Source organism: Sapajus apella, unplaced genomic scaffold (genome assembly GCF_009761245.1).
Source record: "Sapajus apella isolate SASKATOON/1434 unplaced genomic scaffold, GSC_monkey_1.0 scaffold74, whole genome shotgun sequence".
In the NCBI taxonomy this organism is placed as follows: Eukaryota; Metazoa; Chordata; class Mammalia; order Primates; family Cebidae; genus Sapajus; species Sapajus apella.
The window spans coordinates 167,168-186,756 of record NW_022437014.1 but is presented as its reverse complement, the minus strand read 5'-3'; the positions used below and the strand labels follow the sequence as shown (position 1 = coordinate 186,756).

The following is a 19,589-nucleotide window of genomic DNA, read 5'->3' as shown; positions in this document are numbered from 1 at the left end:
ATCAAAGAGCTCATAGTCCAGTTGGGAATACAAGGCTAAACACACATCAACCCATAAATAAAATTAAATAGTCAATCATTCTGGAAATAATATAAGAATATGTTACACAACAACATAAGGATATTACCACGTCATCATACCACCGGTATATTTTATTTAATGTCTTATCTTTCTCCACTAGAATGGAAGTTCCATGAGAGGAGGAACACTTTTTATTTTTATTTTTGAAATGGAGTTTTGTTCTTGTTGCCCAGGTTCAAGTGCAATGGCGTGATCTCGGCTCACCGCAACCTCTACCTCCCAAGTTCAAGCAATTCTCCTGCCTCAGGCTCCTGAGTAGCTGAGATTACAGGTGCATGCCACCATGCCTGGCTAATTTATATATTTTTAGTAGAGATGGGGTTTCACCATGTTGGTCAGGCTGGTCTCGAACTCCCGACCTCATGGTCTGCCCACTTTAGCCTCCGAAAGTGCTGGGATTATAGGCGTGAGCCGCTGTGCCCTGTGAGACGAGGAACATTTTAAAAAATTCAGTGCTATTTCCCCAGTGTGTGGCTTGTAATCGGTGGTTAATAAATATTTGCTGACTGGTTGAATGCAAGGTCAATTCCCTAGAATAGACAGGGAAGAGGGAGGCTTACTGGAGTGGTTATCCTAGCCTGGGCCTTGATTTAGCAACACATATTCAGCTTGCCTATAGCAATCTATAGATTTTAGCGAACAATCTCTTCTTTATTTTTATAATGAGAAGAAAATGTGACACAATTGAAAAATAAGGTGGGGGTAGGATCAAAAGAATTTAAATTGGGTGTTAGGGGCCCTCAGTTCATTTCCAAAAGAAGGGGTTTGCCCTTGACTCAATGAATCTCAAACAGTTTTTTTTTCTTTTTTTTTCAATCTTCTTTTCTCAAACATTGTTTTAATGCAGAACTACTTTCAAACAAAACCCCAGTAATGAAATAGATCAAGGCAGAGCTGCTCTGGTTGATCCTGCTACAAAGATACAGCTTCTGAGAAATTTTAGGAACGTAGTTTGAAACACTGGATTGAGGGAACATTGGAGGCTCTTCTCTCTCAAAATTCTACTAATGGGTTCAGCTGAGGAAGGCCAAAGTCTCCACCAGTTTATGCTGAGGGAGTACTAGGAGTCATCTGTCCAAAGAGAGGAAGAAAAAATTGTGGCCTGGGCCGAGGCCAATGACCCTTCTCACAGCTGGACACAGGGAGCTGGAAGCCACATTTCTCTGGACTGGATGGAGATCGATAAGGGCTCACGGACTTGTGTGACCTGGTCTTGCCTCGCCCTTTTCCGCTCCCCCACCCCCACCCTCATCCCCGAAGCTCAGAGCTAAAGGCACCTAAGCTCACTGGGCAACTTCTCTGGGTCTGAGAGTTAATCAGAATCTTATACACAACGTAAATACTCAGTCTGGCGCCAGCCCAGGTGGAAGAAGCGTGTGACTCACTTGTCACCGTCTTCCATCTTGTGCAGCTGGTCCATCTATTTGGTTGTGCAGAAGCAGCAAGCCCTGCAAGGGGGCTCCAACAAAGGGAGTATTTACTAGGGTGTGATCGGGTTTAAGAAAACCAGTCGGGCGGCCAGGCGGCAGGGCGCGGCGGCTCACGTCTGTAATCCCTGCACTTTGGGAGGCCGAGGCGAGCGGATCACGAGGTCAAGAGATCGAGACCACCCTGGCCATCATGGTGAAACCACCAGCTACAAGTGAGAAAACTAAGAACAAGAAGATAAGGAACACAGAAAGTGGAATTCCGGGGGATAGAAATTTAGTAAATCTGAAGCATCTAGCGGCTGCCAAGGCACTTTAGAGGCTTCCCCCGTGGATGGTTAAGCCACTAGCCACACCTTGACCTTCCCTGCTGCCCGCTGAAAATAACCGGAAGAAGAGCTTGACTATGACGACTAGGGACTACAAGTCCCGGCATGCATCCCTCCGCGTCCATCTCAAAACCTTTGAACTTTAGGCTTTCGGAAACCTTGCGCGTCGGAACCTGTAGTCGCCCCAGTTGGGGCTCGGCGCTTGCCGTAGTGCGCTCATTGGCGCCCAGGGCACCGCCCCCTCGCCGTCGCTTCACGTCGCTTCTCCAGCACGCACTAGCGGCGCGTGCCCACGCCCCCCACCTCGCCCCCGGCCGAGGACGCAGGCGCGCGCACGCTCCCCGGGCCGGGTAGGCGGGGGTGGGGGGAGGAGGAGAGCGGGGAAGGGGTTGGGTGTCTGCGCCGGTGCTGGACGCTGTGGGGCACGGAAGCGCGAAGGCCTGGCCGCCGGGCCGGCGAACTGTGCACGGGGTCAGGGCCCGCGGAGGATTCGGAACCGAGTCGGCGCGCCCCAAGACCCGGAGGTCCTCGGGGCGTGAAGCCCCGGCCGAGGCCCGCGGAGATGTCCGGCTGTGGCGCTTGTACCTGCGGCGCGGCGGCCGCCCGGCTCATCGCCTCCTCGCTCGCCTCCGCGCAGAGAGGTAGCGAACTAGCGCCAGTCCTGGGCCCCCGGCCCGGGGAAGCGGGTGGGCCGCCGATGGGTGGGGCCCGGGGAGGGCGCGCGGCCTGGCGCTGCCGGGGGCTGCGGGGGAACGCGCGGCGCCTCGCCCGGCACCCGCCGCTCTCCGCGGGTAGTGGCTCCGCCGACCTCCGGCGCGGCCGTGGCTCACAGTGGAAGTCACCCCGTTCCCACGCCGCTGCCCGCGCGTTTCGGGCCTGCTGACCGCGGGCCGGAATGTGGCCACGTCGTAGAAACCCCGCGTGCCTCCAGCCCCGCCGGGACCGCAGCCTGGCCGGGATCCCCCTCGGGCCGGTCGGGCGCCCTGGGAGGGGCTCGGCTGAGGGGCTGTCCCTGCTGGGGTCCCCAGGTCTCGGGGCACCCAGCCGGCGGTCCCGGACGCAAGCCGCGCGATCCCGGAGATGATCTTACTGTCCCGTGCGGCCCCGACACCGGGACCTAAACCGGGCTCACGGCACTTCTGGCTTCGGGCAAGTCTCGGGGCGCTCGGGACGGTGGCCGGAGAGATGGGGAGTCCCCCGGGGGTTGGTTTGGAAGCGCTTGGGCGTTTCCTCAAGGCCTGTGCTGGCTTCCCCCGCTTGAGCGGAGGTGCTTTCCTAAGCGTGGCGCATGTCTGTTTACCTTCCCGAGCTGTGTGTCTGAAGCTGGCTCCCCAGCCGAGAGAGTCTGGAAGAGAAACTGTTTTTCTCCTCCTCGAATCCGTGGATGTCAGACCACGAGGCTAGGCCCTGTTATAATCGCTGGCTTCTAGACGAATTCTTTTTATTTTGGCTTATCAGTTTTTGACCCTTGGATGGATTTTTTTTTTTTTAAAGACCCACTTTAACTTTTAAGTCCATTATAAAATTCTTATTGTTGATATATCTTCATTTTATTTGCTACACCAGGAGGGATTGAATGAGGTAATGTGGGCAGAAGCATTTTGTAAAATGATACATAAATGTAGGGGAGTGAATTTAATCCTAAATCTTTGTTACGCCTCAACCAGTAAATGTCCCGATTCCAGGGTGACATATTTTTAATCCATTTATCTGACATATATTAATATTTGTTGAGGGCCTACTGTGTGCCAGACCTTATTTTAGTGCTGGAGGTAGAGTGGTGATTAAGTCCTCACTGTCATGTATAAATCCAGTGGAGTAGACACAGAATAATAGTTTCCAGGGGGTGGATGGAGTAAGTTTGTGTTCTCTTTGGGCAGGGAAGGCCTCTTTGAAAGTGTTCTTGATCTGTTGTTCTGTCCAAGAGTCTGTGAAAAGTTTTGAATCATAGAAGATAAGCAGTTATTTTTTTTGTTTGTTTTCAAAACCACTGGTTTCTTTTCGTTTCTTTTCTTTTCTTTCTGATGGAATCTACTCTGTCGCCCAGGCTGGAGTACAGTAGCACCATCTTGGCTCACTACAATCTCCCCTTCCTGGGTTAAAGGGATTCTCCTGCCTCAGCCTCCCGAGTAACTGGAATTAGAGGCACCCGCCACCACGCCCAACTAATTTTTATGTATTTAGTAGAGATAGGGTTTCGCCATGTTGGCCGGGCTGGTCTCGAACTCCTGGACCTCAGGAGATCTGCCTGTCTCGGCCTCCCAAAGTGCTGGGATTACAGGTGTGAGCCACCCCACCCAGCCTAGTCTTTTTAAAAACAGCTGTTCTGAAATTTAGAAAGCTTTGTCTGTATAATAAATTTTTATAAATAATAGAGCTTATAATTGTCTTTTATAGTTGCTGCCAGGTAGTCTAGTGAAGTATACTTTACAGAAGTACTTGTCTTTTTTGGCTTTCAGAGGTTGTTCACCTGAGATTTACAGGCCCCCAAAGGGTCCTTGGGTAGAATTCAGAGGTTCTGTGAACTTTATTTTCACTAAGTGCTAGCGGAAACATAGCATTTACTTTGCCTGTGAATGTAGGCAAAAGATCCACGGTAGTCTTAGAAATGCCTGTGAATTTGTCATCAGTCAAAATCAGAAATATTTTCATATCACATTATAGTTGCCGATATTTCAGAATATTGTTCATACTTTTTGCTACTTTGAAATCATAGTAATTATTTAAAAAGCTGTTAGATCTTAATTTTGCTTGTTGATAAAGAGGCGTATTTTAAAAATATTTTCATTTTATTATATATTTTATACATTTAAAAATATTGTTCTGAGAAGAGATCTATTCAGAGGCTTCACCAGACTGCTCAGGGGGTTCTTGGCACAAAAAATGTTAGAAACCCCAGTTAGTTTGCTGCAGAGCTTTATAATTTTTGTGAGGATTTTATGATTGGTGAATGGTCATTTTGGTTGTGTCTGTCACTCCCTCTTTTTTTTTTTTTTGAGATGGAGTCTCGCTCTGTCGCCAGCCTGGAGTGCAGTGGCATGATCGCGGCTCACTGCAGCCTCCACCTCCTGGGTTCAAGTGATTCTCCTGCCTCAGCCTCCTGAGTAACTGGGACCACAGGCGTGCGCCACCACGCCCAGCTAATTTTTGCATTTTTAATAGGGACGGAGTTTCACTGTGTTCGCCAGGATGGTCTCGTTCTCTTGACCTTGTGATCCACCCACCTCGGCCTCCCAAAGTGCTGGGATTACAAGCATGAGCCACTGCAACTGGCCCCCCATTACTTTTTCTAACCCTGCTTTTGAGATTGACATTGTATTTATTTATTTGTTTATTTTGAAACAGAGTCTCCCTCTGTTGCCCAGGCTGGAGTGCAGTGGCGCCATCTCGGCTCACTGCAGCCTCTGCCTCCTGGGTTCAAGTGATTCTCCTGCTTCAGTTCCCAAGTAACTGGGACTACAGGCATGCGCCACTGTGCCTAGCTAAGGTAATTTTTTGTATCTTTAGTAGAGATGGGGTTTTGCCACGTTGCCTAGGCTGGTCTCAAACTCCTGAGCTCAGGTGATCTAGCCACTTCAGCCTCCCAAAGTGCTGGGATTACAGGCGCGAGTCACCATGCCTGGCCCCCACAGTATGTAATAACAGCCTTTTTTGCCATTGACTGTAATTTTAGGGGGTATTTATTTTGGATTTACATGAGAAAATTAGGGGGCAGCAAACAGTGACCCCCATGGATCAAATTTGGTCACACCCTCTTATTTTCATGTTATTTTGTGTTTGCTTTCCTGCTATAATGGCAGAGTAATTGCGACCGAGACTACATGGTCCACAAAGCTGAAAACATTTACTGTTCTGATTCTTTTTTTTTTTTTTTTTTTTTTTGAGACGGAGTTTCGCTCTTGTTACCCAGGCTGGAGTGCAGTGGCGCGATCTCGGCTCACCGCAACCTCCGCCTCCTGGGTTCAGGCAATTCTCCTGCCTCAGCCTCCTGAGTAGCTGGGATTACAGGCACGTGCCACCATGCCCAGCTAATTTTTTTTGTAGTTTTAGTAGAGATGGGGTTTCACCATGTTGACCAGGATGGTCTTGATCTCTTGACCTCGTGATCCACCCGCCTCGGCCTCCCAAAGTGCTGGGATTACAGGCTTGAGCCACCACGCCCGGCCCTACTGTTCTGATTCTTTATAGAAAAACTTTAACTCCTGACCAATCTATAGCATTAACCAGTTATTAACATATTCCTTTTTTTTTTTGAGACAGAGTTTCGCTCTTGTTGCCCACGCTGGAGTGCAGTGGCACAATCTCAGCTCATCTCAACCTCCACCTCCTGGGTTCAAGTGATTATCCTGCTTCAGCTTCCCAAGTAGCTGGGATTATAGGCATGTGCCACTACACCCGGCCAATTATATATTTTTAGTAGAGACACGGTTTCTCCATGTTGGTCAGGCTGGTCTTGAACTCCCGGACCTCAGGTGATCTGCATGCCTCGGCTTCCGTAAGTGCTGGGATAACAGGCGTGAGCCACCACGCCCGACCGACATATTCTTTTTAAGAATGTTAACAGGTTGGGTGAGGTGGCTCATGCCCGTAATCCGAGTATTTTGGGAGGCCAAGGCGAGAGGATAGCTTGAGCCCAGGAATTGAAGACCAGCCTGGCCAAAATGGGTAGACACCATCTCTACAAAAAATGTAAAAATTAGTCCTACGTGGTGACGTGTGCCTGTAGTGCCAGCTCCTTAGAAGGCTGAGATGAAGGATTACTTGAGCCCAGGAGTTTGAGGCAGCAGTGAGGCATGATCATTCCAGACACTGTAGCCTGTGTGATAGAGTGAGACTCGGTCTCAAAACATGAAAAAGAACATTAATGTCAAACATGGCAAAAGGTTAGAATGTTTGAAAGCACAATGGTGATTACGTGGCATTTATTGAATTTTTTCTTCTGTGGGATTGAAGTATTTCATTAAAATATGTTTTAATGAAGAGCTCAAAATTTTGTTTTTCCTTCAATTTTGTTTTTTTTTTTTTTTTTGAGATGAGGTCTTGCTCTGTTGCCGGTACTGGAGTACAGTGGCACAATCGTGGCTCACTGCAACCTCCACCTCCTGGCTTTAAGTCATTCTCCTGCCTCAGCTTCCTAAGTAGTTGAGATTACAGGTGCCCACCACCACGCCTGGCTGATTTTTTTTTGTTTCGTTTTGTTTTTTGGGTTTTTTTTTTTGAGACAGAGTTTCGCCCTGTTGCCCAGACTGGAGTGCAGTGACGCAATCTCAGCTCACTGCATCCTTGGCCTCCCGGGTTCAATCGATTCTCTTGCCTCAGCCTCCTGAGTAGCTGGGATTACTGGTGCACGCCGTCCTGCCTGGCTAATTTTTTGTATCTTTAGTAGAAACAAGGTTTCACCTTGTTAGCCAGGCTGGTCTCAAACTCCTGACCTTGTGATCCTCCCGCCTCGGCCTCCCAAAGTGTTCGGATTACAGGCGTTAGCCACCACGCTTGGTCTAATTTATGTATTTTTACTAGGGACAGGGCTTCACCATGCTGGCTAGGCTGGTCTCAAACTCCTGACCTCAAGTGATCAATCCACCCTGCTCAGCCTCCCAGAGTGCTGGCATTACAAAGTGCATGAGCCACCGCACCTGGCCTTAAAGAACATTTGAAGTTTCTTTCCATGGTTACAGATATTCTTTTTTTTGAGATGGAGTCTGGTTCTGTTGTTCAGGCTGGATTGTGGTGGCATGATCTTAGCTCACCGCAACCTTTGCCTTCTGAGTAGCTGGGATTACAGGTGCCCACCACCACTACTGGCGAATTTTTTTATATTTTCATTAGAGATGGGGTTTCACCATTTTGGCCAGGCTGGTTTTTTTTTTTTTTTTTGAGACGGAGTTTCGCTCTTGTTACCCAGGCTGGAGTGCAATGGTGCGATCTCGGCTCACCGCAACCTCCGCCTCCTGGGTTCAGGCAATTCTCCTGCCTCAGCCTCCTGAGTAGCTGGGATTACAGGCACACACCACCATGCCCAGCTAATTTTTTGTATTTTTAGTAGAGACGGGGTTTTACCATGTTGACCAGGATGGTCTCGATCTCTTGACCTCGTGATCCACCCGCCTCGGCCTCCCAAAGTGCTGGGATTACAGGCTTGAGTCACCGCGCCCGGCTGGCCAGGCTGGTTTTAAACTCCTGACCCCAGTGATCTGCCTACCTTGGCCTCCCAGAATGCTAGGATTACAAGTGTGAGCCACTGTGCCTGGCTCAGTTATTATTCTTACGTAACAACAGACAGGAGTTGCTGTCAGATGTTTATTCTCATTGGTAGAAATAATAAGAATATAGAGGATATATGACCTTTTTCAAAATCCTACTGGTGAGGCAGATGTTGAGCTCCATTCAGACTTTGAAAAAGCCACATACTATAATGTGAGTGATTCTGCCTTACTTCCAAAGGACACATACAGAAAGAAACATCTTTATCTAGAATCTTTCAGAGGTCCAAGCCCAGCCTGTTTTGGAGAGGGCTTTGCCTCTGTTGGTGTCATTATTTTCTGTCAGTTTATACTCCTGCTGTGAAAATGATAGCTTTTTTTCAACCTCCTTTATGCTCAAGGAATTTTTGTTTCCAGGGGATTTATTGAGGCATGTCTATGTTTGACGTAGATTTCCTTTTATTTTCAGGTATTTCTGGTGGTCGCATTCATATATCAGTTTTAGGAAGGCTTGGGACATTTGAAACTCAAATTCTGCGAAGAGCTCCTCTTAGATCCTTTACAGAAACACCAGCATTCTTTGCCTCAAAAGATGGAATAAGTAAAGATGGTTCTGGAGATGGAAATAAGGTAATTATTTTTATCTTACTGGCACCTGTACACATTGTGAATTCCCTCCTGTTAAATATAATAATAGTACTACTGTCTCTTGCTGGCTTATATGTTTTCCTTAGGAAATATAAGACCTGAAGAATTTTATATAATTAGATGTTTCATTTTGAACCTTAAAATACTTTTATAAGCATTGCACATAATAAGCAGTAATTAAAATTTCTCACACCCCAAAGTAGTAAAGAAGTGTCATTTAATAATCTGTATGGTCGGTAAGATTGAATTAGGAATAGCCATCTTTTCCTGCTTTCATACAGCTCTTATAACTTGTTACATTATAAACCTCACTTTATCTTCTACCTGAAAATTGCAGATTTGTGGTGTAACTTAATGTTGTAGCTACTAAGTAGATGATTGGTAGTTGTGTTGGGTCAGTGACTTACCAATTTTTTTCATTATGTGAATTTGAGTAACACTTGAGTTAATTTTATATATTAGACGAAATGTGAGGCACTTACATATCCATACTTAACCCTAACAGTGCCTCTCTGATGTAGGTAAAATTATTCCCATTTTAGAGATAAGTTATATCTCAGAATAGTCAGAATCACTACCTGCCATAGGTAGTGGATAATAACTCCTGATTCAATTTCATTGAAATGTAGTTTTTTACCCTTAGTAACTTATCTAGTGTTTATTGAGTTATTGAATGAAAGCTATTTATTTTATATGTTGGCACATGTCATATAAAGGAGAACTACAGATTTACATGTATTTACTAGAACTGATTTGACTTTTGAAGTAAATAGATCTTCTGACACCAGTAATAGTAGAATTACAAACTATACTAATAATTTCATTCTAGAAATTTAGAAAATTATAACGTTAGTTACAAACAGTATTGTTTATATTTAAGTTGGTTGCCTGAAACTAATAATTGACACTCTTCCTTTTTTCTCCTTCATAAAAATTAGAAATCAGCAAGTGAGGGAAGTAGTAAGAAATCAGGCTCTGGGAATTCTGGGAAAGGTGGAAACCAGCTGCGCTGTCCTAAATGTGGTGACTTGTGCACACATGTAGAGACCTTTGTGTGTAAGTATTACGTCCTCTGTTTTTTCCCTACATTTTCTATAAATTATTAAATGTATAGAAATATGTAAATTATGTAACAGTTACATATTTATTAGTTTTTGGGACAGAGTGTCACTTTTGTTGCCCAAGCTGGAGTGCAATGGCGCGATCTCGGCTCACTGCAGCTTCCACCCCCTGAGTTCGAGCAATTCTCCTGCCTCAGCCTCCTGAGTAACTGGGATTACAGGCATGCGCCACCACACCTAGCTAATTTTTGTATTTTTAGTAGAGATGGATTTTCTCCGTGTGGGTCTGGTTAGTCCTGAACTCTCAACCGCAGGTGATCCGCCTGCCTTGGCCTCTGCAAGTGCCGGGATGACAGCTGTGAGTCACCGCACCTGGCCCAATTATGTAAAATTTATAAATATAGGCCAGGCGCAAATGGCTCATGCCTGTAATCCCAGCACTTTGGGAGGCGAAGATGGGAGGATCTGTTAAGCCTAGAAGTTCAAGACCTGTCAGGGCAACATGTTGAGACACCTGACTCTACAAAAAAAAAAAAAAAAAAAAGCTAGGTGTGGTGGTGCATACCTGTGGTCCTAGCTACTTCTTTTAAGAGGTTGAAGCTGCAGTGAGCTGTGATCATGCCACTGTACACCATCCTGGGTGACAGAGAACCTGTCTCAAAAAAAAAATGTATATATATATATATACACGCAGACACACACATATAAATTGTATTAATTGTGTAGAAATATGAATTATATAAAATATATAAATTTATGTAACTTTGTTCGGTATATAAATTATATATAAATTGTATGAGCTTACCTGATTCTCTCTTATGTTCACCATATACTAGAAAATCCTCAGGACTGGTAATACTTTGCACTGTTGTATAAAAGACAGTTTAAGAAAAATACTTGCTGCTTTATTTTGCTGACTTGTGTTTATTTCAAATTTGGATTTTGTGAATTTCTGGATGTGATTATTAGGCTATAGGAGAACCAAGACTTATTTATTCTGTATTTATTACTACATTCTTTGAATACATATTGAGTATCTCACATGGCTGGGAAGGCCAGTCATTCAAATATTAAGGTAATTTTCCTTAATACTTACGAAAGGAGGTAAGCCCTCAATTCTGGGAACCATCTGATAATTATTAATGATTCAAACACTCAGAGAAGGAAGAAATCATGGCTGGGCACAGTGACTCACACCTGTAATCCCAGCACTTTTGAGGCTGAGGTAGGCAGATTTCTTGAGCCCAGAAGTTCAGAACCAGTCAGAGCAACATGGCAAAACCCCATATGTATAAAAAAGATACAAAAATTAGCCAGGCATGGTGGCACATGGCTATAGTCCCAGCTACTCAGGGGACTGAGGTAGGAGGATCGCTTAAGCCTGGGAGGTGAGTCTTCAGTGAGCCAGCCATTGAACTCCGGTTTCAGTGACAAGGAAAGAGCCTGTCTCAGAAAAAGAAAAGAAGGAAAAAATCAACTGTCCCACTTTTGTCATTAGTGTTGGTAACTCTGAAATGCAAATATGCTATTACAAATATTTTCATTAATGAATCAAATAATCAAAAAACTCATTGCTTAAATGATTTAGAGTTGATAGTAATTAATTGTACCACAATGTCATCCTTTCTGTACAATCCAGTTGTAGAAAGCTTCATAAGAATTCAGTTTCTGATGGTTGGCTAGAGAGTATTCTCTCTCTCCTGACCCTAATTTTGAGACTTTGATTACAATTTCACATTTACCATTAATAATAATTGGCTGGCCGGGCGCGGTGGCTCAAGCCTGTAATCCCAGCACTTTGGGAGGCCGAGGCGGGTGGATCACGCGGTCAAGAGATCGAGACCAACCTGGTCAACACGGTGAAACTCCGTCTCTACTAAAAATACAAAAAAAAATTAGCTGGGCATGGTGGCGCGTGCCTGTAATCCCAGCTACTCAGGAGGCTGAGGCAGGAGAATTGCCTGAACCCAGGAGGCGGAGGTTGCGGTGAGCCGAGATCGCGCCATTGCACTCTAGCCTGGGTAACAAGAGCGAAACTCCGTCCCAAAAAAAAAAAAAATAATAATAATAATTGGCTACCGTATGAAAAGGCACTAGATGTAGTTTTTTGGTTTTTTGTTTGTTTGTTTTGAGATGGAGTCTCACTCTGTTACCAGGCTGGAGTGCAGTGGTGCAATCTCAACTCAGTATAACCTCTGCCTCAGCCTCCTGAATAGCTGGGACTACAGGTGTGCGCCATCATGTGCAGCTGATTTTTGTATTTTTAGTAGAGATGGGGTTTCACTGTGTTGGCCAAGATGGTCTCGATCTCTTCACCTCATGATCCACCCTCCTCGGCCTCCCAAAGTGCTGGGATTACGTGTGTGAGCCACCATACCTGGCCATAGTATGTTTATAGGTACTGGAAAGACTTAAAGTAGCTCCATCACATAGCTGGAATATTAGAGGCTCTGAACGAGATTTAATTTGGATCACACATAAATGAAAGTGGTCCGGGAACAGTGGCTCATGCCAGCAATCACAGGACTTTGGGAGGCCAAGGCAGGCGGATCACTTGAGGTCAGGAGTTTGAGACCAGCCTACCCAACATGGTGAAACCTTGTCTGCGCGTATCTGTCCTCCCAGCTATTTGGGAGATTAAGACAGGAGAATCGCCTGAACCTGGGAGGTGGAGGTCACGGTGAGTCAAGATCACACTACTGCATTCCTCCAGCCTGAGGGACAGAGCAAAACTCCATCTCAAAAAAAAAAGGTAGAACTGGGTGATAAAACTTTCTAAACAAATTCGATGTGATGTAATAAAATTACAAAGAGGCCAAGAATTGCTCAGTTTATAAGGTCAGTATCGCATATTTTAATCAAGAAATTTTCCTCCTTTTATTCTTTTTTTTTGAGACGGGGTTTCATCATGTTGGTCAGACTGGTCTCGAACTCCTGACCGCGGGTAATCCACCCGCCTCGGCCTCCCAAAGTACTGGGATTACAGACGTGAGCCACCACACCCCGCGAGCCTCCTTTTTTTCTTGAAATAAACATTTCAGCCTTTACAGACCTAAGGAATAATTTCTTGCCGGGCGTGGTGGCTTATTACTGTAATCCCAGCAGCTTGGGAGGCCAAGGTGAGCGGATCACCTGAGGTCAGAGGTTCGAGACCAGCCTGGCCAACATGGTGAAACCCCTTCTCTACCAAAAATACAAAAATTAGCTGGGCGTGGTGGTGGGCACCTGTAATCCCCTGGGAGGCTGAGGCAGGAGAACTGCTTGAACCCAGGAGGGCGGAGGCTGCAGTGACCCGAGATTGTACCACTGTACTCTAGCCTGGGAAACGGCGAAACTGCATTTCAAAAAAAAAAAAAAAGAATTTCTTAGAGTAGAAAAGGAAAGAAACTAATATTTAATAAATGCCAACATATATAGTTTTATTCTTGCAACCTCATTTTGTCATAACGAAGAGTATTCTCCTTTTTATAAATGAAGAAACTTGAGATTTAGCAAGTTTAAGTAACTCATTCAAGGTCACATAGCAGTGAAGATTTACTATTAACATAAGATAGGAATTTCTTATCTCATACATTTCTACCATCTGGAGATTCTTTAGGAGTAAATTAGCTCCTCTTGGGATTAAATTCATTTTATTTCTATGCATTCTTTCCAAAACTTACCAGGTTGGGTTCATCACTAAAGATGACTGTTAAACTTAGAGATTCCCAAACTCCTTCCCTAGAGATTAAGATTCTGTAGATGTGGGATGGGGTCCTAGAATCTGTATGTTAGTAGTATCTGTATATTAGTAGTTAGACCAAGTGTAGAAACACTACTTTACTGTAATCAGTTCAAGGCTGAGTCCTGTTTGCTTTGAAAGTTCTAATTGGGGATGGTGATATGGGAGTAGAAAATGTGGAAGGAAAGAATAAAAAAAAAAGAGCACACACTTATATACAAAACTAATAAGCAGATGTGTCGATCCGGATACCGCTGGCCTCAGAAAATGTGCAGATGATTGTGACACTGTCCCTGTCCTCTGTAACTGTAGGCCCTAACAGTGCAATAAGCCCCTCCTCCCTTGGTTTTGCCTACCCATAATAAGTCTTTTTAGAGTGCATCCTTTTGACTCCTTCTGTGTCTGATCTTAAAAGTTGGGTCTTCGTTGTCCTTAAGAGAGTTTTATTTGATCTCAGGTTACTTACAGGTTGAGCATCTCTAGTCTGAAAATCTGGAATTCAAAATGCTTTGAAATCCTAAATTTCTCAGTGCCATCATGACGCTTAAAGAAATGCTCCATTGGGCATTTCAAATTTTGGATTTCACGTAGGAGTGCTTAACCAGTGTATTTCTGCAAGTATTCCAAAACCTGAAAACATTTGAACTCTGAAACTCTTTTGGTCCCATGCATTTTGGTTAAGGGATACCCAGCCCGCATTTTGTTTTTGTTTTTCTTTGAGATGGAGTTTTGCTCTTGTCACCCAGGCTGGAGTGCAGTGGTGCAATCTCCACTCACTGCAACCTCTGTCTCCTGGGTTCAAGTGATTCTTCTGCCTCAGCCTCCCAAGTAGCTGGGATTACAGGTGCCTGCTACCACACCCAGCTAATTTCTATATTTTTAGTATAGATGGGGTTTTACCATGTTGGCTAGGCTGGTCTCGAACTCCTGGCTTCCCACCCACCTTGGCCTCCCAAAGTGCTGGGATTACAGACGTAAGCCACCGTGCCCAGCCTGCATTTTGTTTAAGTCTGCATTTATTGGGATACTAGTTTGTAAACATCTTTTTATATGCTTTTTGGTCACTTGTAATAATCTTTTGTGAATGGCCTGTTTAGGTAATTGCCTAGTTTTTGTCGTGTAATTATTTTTAATTACTTGAGGAATGCATACATAGATCCTCCTTTATGAGAAAAGAATAGACCCTTATAGATGAAGCTAAAGTTCTTTAATATATCTTCATTGAACGTGATTTTTTTTAAAGTATAAATATTCATATTTTTGCAAATTGCTTGTTTCAGTAAGCTGTGTTTTGAGAGCTCTTCAACAGTGGGTTTGAATTGCTCAGGTCCACTTATACCTTGTTAATTTTCAACCAGACACAAGTCCAGTGTAGACGGGGAGCTGACTTTTTATGTATGTGGTTCCGTGGGGCCGGCTGCGGATTTGAGTATGCATGGATTTCCTTATATGCTGGTGGTCCTAGAAGTAGTCTCCTGTGTGTGCTAAGGGACAGCTGTACATTTGGGCCTAGTCTTTTCCTTTTAAAAATTTATTTGTTTGAGATATCTTCATTATAACATGTAGTTCATTCTCAGTGGTTTTAAGATACTGACCAAATTGTATGATCATCTCCACTATCTAATTTCAGAACATTTTTCATCACCCCAGAAAGAAGAAACCCCATAGCCCTTAGTCGGTCTCCACCCTTCTCCCCTGTTAACTGTTAACTACTTTCTGTATCAGTGGATTTGTCTACTCTGGGTACCTCATATAATGGAATTATATGATATGTGGCATTTCATATCAGCCTTCTTTAGGATGTTTTCAAGGTTTATCCATGTTGCAGCATATATCAGTATTTCTTTTTTTTTTTTAAAGTTTATTTTCTTTTTTGAGATGGAGTCTTGGTCTTGTCGCCAGGCTGGGGTGCAGTGGAGTGATCTCGGCTCACTGCAGCCTCTGCTTCCCGGGTTCAAGCAATTCTCCTGCCTAGCCTCCCGAGTAGCTGGGACTACAGGCACCCACCACCATGCCTGGCTAATTTTTGTATTTTTAGTAGAGACGGAGTTTCACTATATTGGTCAGGCTGGTCTCGAACTCCTGACCTCAGGTGATCTGCCTGCCTTGGCCTCCCAAAGGGCTGGGATTATAGACGTGGGCCACAGCGCAAAGCCTATCTATTTTTATTCATAGTGGATATGAAGTGGTGTCTCATCGTGTGCTTTTTTTTTTTTTTTTGCTTTTATTTTGTTTTTAGTAACAGGACCTTGTAGGCTGGCTCATGCCTGTAATCCCAGCACTTTGGGAAGCCGAGGTGGGCTGATCACCTGAGGTCAGGAGTTCGAGACCAGCCTGGCCAACATGGAGAAACCCCATCTCTATTAAAAAAAAAAAAAAAAAAAGAAAGAAAAGAAAAAGAAACAGGATCTTGCTCTGTCGCCCAGGCTACAATGCAGTGGTGCGATCATAGCTTACTGTAGCCTCAACCTCCTGGGTTCGAGCTGTCCTCCCACCTCAGCCTCCTGAATAGCTGGGACTGTAGGCACATGCTAACCCAGAGACAGGGTCTCATTTATGTTGCCCATTTGGCCCCAAACTCCTGAGCTCAAGTGATGTTCCTGCCTTGGCTTCCCACAGTGCTGGGCTTACAGGTGTGTGCCACCTCATCCAGACTCATTGTGGTTTTGATTTGCATTTCCCTAATGACTAATGATGTTGAGCATCTTTTCTTATGTTTATTGGCCATTTGTCTGTCTTTGGAGAAGTGTCAGTTTAAATCCTTTGTCCTTTTTATTGTTGAGTTCTTTATATATTCTGGACACTGGACTCCTGTTCATTTACACAATTTGCAAATATTTCCTCTTATTCTGTGGATAGTTTTTTTCCTTTTAAATGTTTTATAACAGGAGTCAGCAAACTTTTACTATAAAAGACCAAATAGCAAATATTTTAGGCCCTGTGGGCCATCTGGTCCGTTTTAAGTATTTAGTTTGTTGCCAAAGTGCAAAAGTAGCCATAGACAATGTAAGTGAATGAGTATGACTATGTTCCAACAAAACTTTGTATATGGACATTGAGATTTGAATTTCATATAACTTTCATTGTCTTGATTTTTTCCTCAACTATTTAAAAATGTAAAAACTGTTATTAGCTCATAGGCCCTGCTGTGTACTATTTCATCCTATGTATATTTGTAGTGAGTTTGTTGTTTTCTTATAGTGTTACTAAAATAGGTTACTCTTGCGTAACTTTGTGGAAGTAAAATACTATTTTTGTAGGTGCCATAATGAATGCATAGAAAATCATCAGAAATTGGGGAAAGAATCTTCTAATCATAAGGACTAAGAATACATATGTACTACTCTTTGGTTTTCTTTGGTCCATTTGAAAAAATAACTTGTCGAACATGAATAGTATCTCTACCTTTATTTAAGGTAGAGACTTTAGTTGTTTTTGCTTGCTGTGCTTAATGTTTCTTTTTCTTTTTTTTTTTTTTTGAGATGGAGTTTTGCTCTTGTCGCCCAGGCTGGAGTGCAGTGGTGTGATCTTGGTTCACTGCAACCACCATTTCCTGGGTTCAAGTGATTATCCTGCCTCAGCCTCCTGAGTAGCTGGGATTACAGGCGTGCACCATCACACTGACTAATTTTTGTATTATTGGTAGAGATGGGGTTTCCTTATGTTGGCCAGACTGGCCTTAAACTCCTGACCTCAGGTGATCCACCTGCCTTGGCCTCCCAGAGTGCTGGGATTACAGGTGTGAGCACCGTGCCCAGCCTGTACTTAATGTTGCTCTTGGAGTTGGAATTAAACTTTTCTGCAGTGGTTTGGAGATTTTATGTAGTTCATTCAAAATAATGAACTTTCATTTAAACAATTTCATGAATGGGTTTTCACTAAGGTAGTCTTTCTTGTCTTTGGCATATTATACAAGCATGTTTACTGAGGACATTTTTTTTTGTTTGTTTGTTTTTGAGACAGAGTTTTTGCTCTTTTTGCCCAGGCCGGAGTGCAATGGCGCGATCTCAGCTTATTACAACCTCTGCCCCCTGGGTTCAAGCAATTCTCTTGCCTTAGCCTCCGAAGTAGCTGGGATTACCGGCATGTGCCACCATGCCCAGCTAATTTTGTATTTTTAGTAGAGATGAAGTTTCACCATGTTGGTCCAGCTGGTCTTGAACTCCTGACCTCAAGTGATACACCTGCCTTGGCCTCCCAAAGTGCCGGGATTACAGGCATGAGCCACTGCACCCAGTCCTACAAAATTTTATGTAAAGAAACATAAGAGGCCGGGCGCGGTGGCTCAAGCCTGTAATCCCAGCACTTTGGGAGGCCGAGGCGGGTGGATCACGAGGTCAAGAGATCGAGACCATCCTGGTCAACATGGTGAAACTCCGTCTCTACTAAAAATACAAAACATTAGCTGGGCATGGTGGTGCGTGCCTGTAATCCCAGCTACTCAGGAGGCTGAGGCAGGAGAATTGCCTGAACCCAGGAGGCGGAGGTTGCGGTGAGCCGAGATCGCGCCATTGCACTCCAGCCTGGGTAACATGAGTGAAACTCCGTCTCAAAAAAAAAAAAAAAGAGAAATATAAGATACTTGTAGTAGCTGTTTAAAGGAAAGAAGTCTATTTATCTCCTGGTAACTTAACGAAATTAGATTTTTACCTCTTATTTTCAGAGTAAAAAAAATGTGCATTGCAATGCTTGTATGTTTTTTTTCCAAAATAACATTTTGACTAATAACATTGAATTCTTGAATTTAACTATATGTTGAATATGAGTCAGTGTAAAATTGTATTGCAAATATTCAAGTCAAATTTAAGCAACCTTTCAGCAGTAAACAAAGAGGGATGTGATTTGTTGGTGTTCATTCCCTTTCCCTTTGACCTAATTTCCTTAGTGAAATATTTTGTGTTTGTGGTCTCAGGCCAGACTTTCCTGTTACACCACGTGAACTAGGTCAGAGGCTTCTCTGCCCTTTAATCCTTGGCCTGTTTACCATCACCAGTAGCAATTGTAAACTAGTGCATTATTATAAAGGCATTGACTATCATTCCTATTGATAGGAAATGGTAGTTATTTATTTAGGCTTGTATTAGTCACAGATACTTCAAATAGCTTGATCTTTTTCTTTAGGTTAGCATTTATTGGTGATCGGTAAATAGGAAACATCAACGAGACTTCTTATTCTTTAAAATTTCCTGTTAAAGTTTATCCAGAATGTGTGTGTGTGTTGGCTGGTTTGTTTGTTTTTAAGATGGAGTCTCGCTCTGTTGCCCTAGCTGGAGTGCAGTGGTGTGATCCCAGCCCACTGCAACCTCCACCTCCCAGGTTCAAGCAGTGCTCATGCCTCAGCATCCCCAGGAGCCAGGATTACAGGCACGCACCAACACTACGACTAATTTGTGTATTTTTAGTAAAGACAGGGTTTCACTATATTGGGCAGGCTGGTGTCGAACTCCTGACCTCAAGTGATCCACCACCTTGGCCTCTAAAGTGCTGGGATTACAGGCGTGAGCCACTATGCATGGCCCAGAACGTATTTTTAATAGTGTTTTATTTAAGAACGGAAATATGGCCGGGTGTGGTGACGCACGCTTGTAATCCCAGCACTTTGGGAGGCCGAGGCGGGTGGAACACTTGAGGTCAGGAGTTCGAGACCAGCCTTCCCAACATAGTGAAACCCTGTCTTTACTAAAAATACACAAACTAGTTGGCGTGTTGGTGTGCATCTGTAGTCCCAGCTACTCAGGAGGCTGAGGCAGGAGAATTTCATGGTCCTGGGAGGCAGAGGTTGAGACTGCGCTACTCCACTCCAGCTGGGCAACAGAGTGAGACTTTGTCTCAAAAATAAACCACTTAATTATTAAATCAATTCTTGTGTTTCTATTGTTTTTATTTATTTATTTATTTATTTATTTATTTTTGAGACGGAGTTTCGCTCTTGTTACCCAGGCTGGAGTGCAATGGCGCGATCTTGGCTCACCGCAACCCCTGCCTCCTGGTTCAGGCAATTCTCCTGCCTCAGCCTCCCGAGTGGCTGGGATTACAGGCACGCGCCACCATGCCCAGCTGATTTTTTTGTATTTTTAGTAGAGACGGGGTTTCACCGTGTTGACCATCCTGGTCAACAC

At 44.2% G+C, this 19,589-nt stretch overlaps 1 protein-coding gene across 2 annotated transcripts in view; it reads left to right on the top strand.

Moving 5' to 3' along the window:
• The first annotated feature begins 2,230 nt into the window (after positions 1–2,230).
• Positions 2,231–19,589, top strand: part of CLPX (caseinolytic mitochondrial matrix peptidase chaperone subunit X) — a 37,541-nt gene continuing 20,182 nt past the window's right edge. For both annotated transcript variants that reach the window (XM_032250979.1, XM_032250978.1), the window contains exons 1-3: positions 2,231–2,478; positions 8,510–8,670; positions 9,627–9,744. In XM_032250979.1, the coding sequence (XP_032106870.1) occupies positions 2,400–2,478; positions 8,510–8,670; positions 9,627–9,744 (358 nt within the window). In that variant the 5' untranslated portion in view covers positions 2,231–2,399. The remainder of the gene's footprint in view (positions 2,479–8,509; positions 8,671–9,626; positions 9,745–19,589) is intronic.